General features: G+C 28.3%; 1 protein-coding gene across 1 annotated transcript in view; it reads right to left on the bottom strand.

Annotated features, from left to right (window-relative positions):
• Positions 1-5,991, bottom strand: part of LOC108685355 (liprin-alpha-2-like) — a gene marked incomplete at its 5' end in the record, with an annotated part of 44,887 nt that overhangs the window by 9,477 nt on the left and 29,419 nt on the right. The window contains 2 exons of the mRNA XM_018190106.1: positions 4,210-4,473; positions 4,627-4,839. Of these exons, the coding sequence (XP_018045595.1) occupies positions 4,210-4,473; positions 4,627-4,839 (477 nt within the window). The remainder of the gene's footprint in view (positions 1-4,209; positions 4,474-4,626; positions 4,840-5,991) is intronic.

The following is a 5,991-nucleotide window of genomic DNA, read 5'->3' as shown; positions in this document are numbered from 1 at the left end:
ACTTTAGAATAAAGAATATATATATATATAAAATAGGACTTCTAATAATTGTAAAAATACAATACAGATTAAGGGGGCTACTTTGTGGTCAGCGCGGTAAGAGGTGCGCAATCTACACTTATATAATCATTAATAGTGTATTAAATTAATGTGTATTAAAAGATGTTAGTTTGAATGTTTCGACTATCGATTTTAACTATCTTCAGCAAATACATAATTAATACATTAATAAAAAATATCATCTATCCACTCGGAAAGTGTTTGTGTTTTTCTCACTTTCCGACTGAATACGCATCTCTTACCGCGCTGACTCCAAAGTAGCCCCCTTAAATCTATATTATATTTTTACAATCCTAAAATAATTTTGCAATATGTCATGAAATGTTGCTGCAGAAATGTTTCTTTAAGTTTAAGTAAAAAACTTTCAATTATTTCTGAAACATTTCACATAAAATCGTTTTGCAAACCTTTCAGTTAAGTTTCTGAAATCTTTCATATGTAATAAATTATACATCTTTGCGGATATTTCAGATATTTCAATTACATGTGAAACATTTCTGAAATATCTCTGAAATTTCTGTGTTGTATGGGAAGTTTAGGTATTTTTTGAATACATATGTCAAAATTTAAAAAAAAGTTTCAATTTTAATATAATTTGATACTACCTACCTGTTTTTTTTTATCGTTGAACATGATGAATCCTAGATCAAAAGTACATATTTCAAAATGGTGGATCCAATATGATGACATAATAATTATTTCCTCATATCTCCTACATCTAATCAAGCTAAGGGAAAACTAAATCAAATAATAAATAAATCAGATTTGATTAAACCTAATCAAACCAAGATAAAATATAATACAGTATAATACATAAAATAATATTTTAGATTTAAATAATCAACATTTGCAACAGGAAAATTTGAGAACAAATTACATTTAATAACATGTGCTTGTATAATTGCACATTTATTAAATACCATGATTTAATTAAATGTATGATTGTATATACAAACAAATGTTAATAAATAAATGTAATTGTAATTTGTTCTCAAATTTTCCTGTTGCCAATGTTGGGTTTATTTGAAATGTTATTTTATGTAAGGAATTAGAAAAGGGTTCAAATAATTAAAATTTAAAAAATATTAAATTTCATCGTTTGTAATTGCTCTCTTACTTTCTACGTTACTCATTTTTAACATGACACATATTACAATAATTTTTTGAATTCTCCGATTTTAAGAAGTCTTATAGATAAATTATGTAATTGCTGACTATCCAGGTATTACTCATTAATTTTTTTTTATTTTAGTTTATTATACATATACGTATGATACAGACAGTTTATAAATTAATTTAATTTCAATTTTGTAGCGATTATTTTATTATCTATTTAGAAATAAAATATTCTTAGTACAATGAGATTAAGCAAAATAACCAGGAATCATAGCAATTTGAAATATTGAAAAAACACAGAATAATTGTAAAAAAAAGCGACTGCTAAAAGCGAATATCTATGTAATAATAATGCGTAAGAATTGAATTGAAATAAACAGATGGAAATAATTTATAACGATTTCATGTAATTTTTGTTTGTTGCATAACAGATTGAAACTGTTTGTGAGTTTTCTTGAATATTAAGTTAACAACGAATACCTAGCTTGACTTGTGACCCTTTTATTAATTGTTATTTTTTAAATTATTTTATGTACTATACTATTTTATCCTAGTTAGGTTTAATCAGGTATGATTTATTATTTGATTTAGGTTGATTAGATGTAGGTGATATGAAATAAGAATTATTATTTTATATCATCATATTAAATCACCATTTTGAAATGTGTTCTTCTGATCTCGATTCATGTTCAGTAATCAAAAGAGAACAAGTTGTATCAAATTATATTTTTAAATATTTTTTCGATTAAGGTCCAGTACACCTAGGAAAAAGCTAACGATAAATCGTAATTTTAATTTAAAGTTGCTGCTGATTTCAATACAAGTTCAAATATTTTTTCGAATTTTGACATATGTATCCAAAAAATGCATAACTAACTAATTTCGAAATTGAGAAGCAACCTGAAAATATTAATCGATTTCGATGAAATTTTACCCGAATCATATTGATTCATAGCTAACTTGGAGGGGGAAGTATTGCTAATCGATTTTCAAAAATTTTTTGTTTTTGATCTACCTTCTCCTCCTTCCCTAATATATATATTTTCCGTGAAGTGAACCTCCCCTGTCCAGAACAGTTTTGAAAAAAATGAGGTCTGCGACGGCTCAAATTAAATAAAGCTTGTGACATCCACTTTCCAAAACCATCTGACTTTTTTCTGAATTTAAAATGATGTATCTAAGATGGCGATTTCACAGTAGTCTTAACAAAATTCAATTAATTTGCCACCTACTCAGCAATGCATTACGATGGAAAATAACTCGATCTGAAGTTATCATGTGGGTAGAATAACCACCAGGTAAACATAGATTTGATCTTGATCCTCTTTTTAAAGTCAAATGGGGAAATTTATGTTTTTTTAACGCAATCCCCATTTTTCTTAGAAATGAGATGAGAGAAAAATTTTATGTTCAAAACTGTAATTTGGTCATCGGTCTTAGCGAATTTAGAATAGAAGCAATGGGAATGATCCAGAAGCTAGGAAACTGGATCCCATATGAATTGAGAGAAAGAGATATTGCAAAACATTTAGCCATTTGTGAATTGTTGCTTCAAAGACAAAAACGGAAGTCGTTTTTGCATCGAACTGTGTGACTGTGATGAAAAATGGCGATGAAAAATGGATTCGTTACGACAATCCTAAGCACAAGAAATTATGAGTGCATTCCGACGATCTACTATCAACATTTAATGCCAAAGGATATTCATGCTGTGCATTTGGTAAGATCAAGTTGATGTAGTATGAACTGCTGCAAATGAGTCAAACCATCAGTGCTGAACGCTACCAACGTCAATTACACAATTTGAATCGAACACTCAAAGAAAAACGCCTGCAATGCTCAAAGACATGACAAAATTATTTTTTTTCATGACAACTAGATCACATGTTGTAGAATCAGTGAAGGAAATCTTAGAGGCATTTGAATGGGATTTCACTTGTTTTATTCATCAGACGTTGCTCCTTCAGATTACCATTTATTTCAGTCAATGTAGCATGATCTTTTTGAGCAGCACTTCAGTTATTTCGAAGATATTAAAAAATGACTGAATCGCCTTAAAAAAAAACCTGAATTTTTCTACTGCGGAATCCATTTATTACTCGGAAAATGAGAAAAGATTATAGTTTTCAATGGACAATATTGTAAATAAAATATCAGGTATCTTTTTAATGAAATGAACATAAGTTTTTGTAAAAAAAGAAAAACAGCGAGAATTCATTCAAGCACTTAATATTTATTTATTAAATAATAAACAAGATTTAACATGAATTTTTAAATCTTGTTTATTCACACAATTTCAATCAAATTTAAAGACATCCAAATTCTAAAATCTTTTTTTACAATCACAGGCATGCTTTAATAATGAATTTTCCACTAAATACTAAATACTAAATAATTTTCAATTCAAGAGCGATAAACTCATGGTGGAACCAATAGATACGTTTATTAATTTAGCAGAAACGCCGCCATCTCATATTAAGCGCCTATCTCATAATAGAGAGCTTTCCTGTACATGTAATTTTAAACAATAAGAAATTTATTGAATCATATGTGAATACATAATTAATTTTGTTAGTTTTGTAAACAATTGTTATTCTTTTAAGGTTTTTTATTCTTTAAGGTTTTAATCTTTTGTGATAATCCAGTGTTGCCAATTGAAATGGAGAAACACATTTTAGTGTATTTGAAAGTTGACCACTGCAGTCTACAAGGCTTGTTACACGAAGAATGTAAATCATAACTAAATTTTTTATTGAAGGGAATTAGAAATTATTCAAAATGTTCGTTTTATACATTTTTTAGATGTCAATTTCTGTAATAATTTTATACCCATCACTTACAGTGCTGATTCCTGATAGCCCCTTGTTCCCTTTTTGTTTTTGATTAATGCATATTCGTTGAAACTTAATCATTTTAAACGTCAAGTTTATCAAATTTTCATTAATATTTTATTAAAATTTTTCCAAGATAATAATGTTAATGAAACCTTAAATGATGCCGTAAGTGCCTTATTTAGCATTGTTCTTTTCGTACCTATGAAAACTGTCAACCATTCTCAGCTGACCACGAAGATCCTTTTTTGTAAGATGATCAAGCATTCTAGCATCAACAAGGCACTCCATAAAAGTGGATCGGTATTGAGGCAGTCCGAGACTCGGTAACCAGACGTTACCAATCCACTCGTGATTCATATCACCAAATGCTAATGTTGTGCGAGAAGTTTTCGGCGCTGATGGACTCGTAAGCGACACCATCTCTTGAATGGCTAGTCTCAGTTTTAATCGATGCAAAGGATTGCTTCACAAAAGAACAAAAAACAATTGTAGACATGATAATAATGTTACAGTAAACTAGAACTGTTTTATTGTCATAATTATAATCTATAATTAACATTAAAATTATAATTAATATTTATTAAAATTTTTTTTTTACATAAATTTTACAGCGTACCTTATACCAATCTCTCGTTGAATTTCGGTATCGCTAAGAGCACTCATGATAGCACCACTTTTGACATTTGCTCGGCAAGCAGCGACATACCACGTCGGCATGCCCACCCAAAGTTCTAACCAGGCGACTACCGTTGGTCCATTCCATAAAGCGAAGGGCGTTCCGGCTTTCATTGCTTCTGCTAAAAGCTCGTGTCGCGAGGAGTCCAACATGCTACCAAACATGCTTGGACTAAAATATTAAATATATATAGAAGTACTTATAAATTATTTTTCTCGCAATCTCAAAATGCAACGTAAATATCGTATATTACAATGCTACTAAAATGATTTGAGTTATATGGGAGAAAACGAATTCTTATTCTACGAATTCTAATTTTTATTCTGAAATAAATGGATAGTTTTCAGTATATTTTACAATTTATTATCATAATATTTGAATGATACAAGTGCGTCTTTCTCATGGAGAAAGAAAAAACAGAATAGAATAATAATGGAAAAGAAACATGATAAAAGGGAGGAGGGAGGCTAAACTAATCAAAATGATTCCGTTCCGCTTTTTTACACTCGGACTCCCCATGATTAATTTTTTACTGTGTTTCTTTTCCGTTATTATTGTATTTTGCTTTTTCTTTCTTCATGGGGGACGCACCCTTACTGTTGGCTACCTCTAATATTATATAAAGACACCAGACCTCGAGAATAAGAAATTGTTATTCTAAGTGAAAAAAATAAAGGCTTTTTTACAAAATTAATTCGTAATTATTTTATTTTCTGTTTTCCATCTATAAAAACAGTTAAAAAAATTAACTGTTAAAAATAAATGGAACTGTTGACATTTTTTGCTTATAATGATAATTAATTATTTATTACTTAAAATACATATTTCTATTTTCTTAAACATTTTAAGGCTCCTGTTAATTCAATGCGATCGTCATGGATTATGGTCAGAAGTGAAAAAATGCATAAAAAAATTTTTGCGAAATATATTAATTTTTAAAAATAAAATTTATAATCGATAGAATAAATTTTAAAATGTACTAAAAAATTCTTGTGTAACGGTAATCAATAAATAATCATAAATTTGAAATTAAATTATGTATAACTAATCCATATAGCACAGAAGTAATATTGCTAAAATATATATATATTTACAATGCTACTAAAATGATTTGCATTATATGGGAGAAAACGAAACAAGTATGATAGTTATGGAATTGGAATAAATAATTTTTATTCTGAAATAAATGGATAGTTTTCAGTATATTTTAGAAGTGTATTCTATCAAATACACATCGTTTTATTAAAGAATATTTATTAAAGAATATTTAAAAAAAATACATTTTGCAAAAATTTCTATATGTTC

Source organism: Atta colombica, unplaced genomic scaffold (genome assembly GCF_001594045.1).
Source record: "Atta colombica isolate Treedump-2 unplaced genomic scaffold, Acol1.0 scaffold151, whole genome shotgun sequence".
In the NCBI taxonomy this organism is placed as follows: domain Eukaryota; kingdom Metazoa; phylum Arthropoda; class Insecta; order Hymenoptera; family Formicidae; genus Atta; species Atta colombica.
The sequence above is the reverse complement of the archived record's forward strand: the minus strand, read 5'-3'. Positions and strand labels throughout refer to the sequence as shown.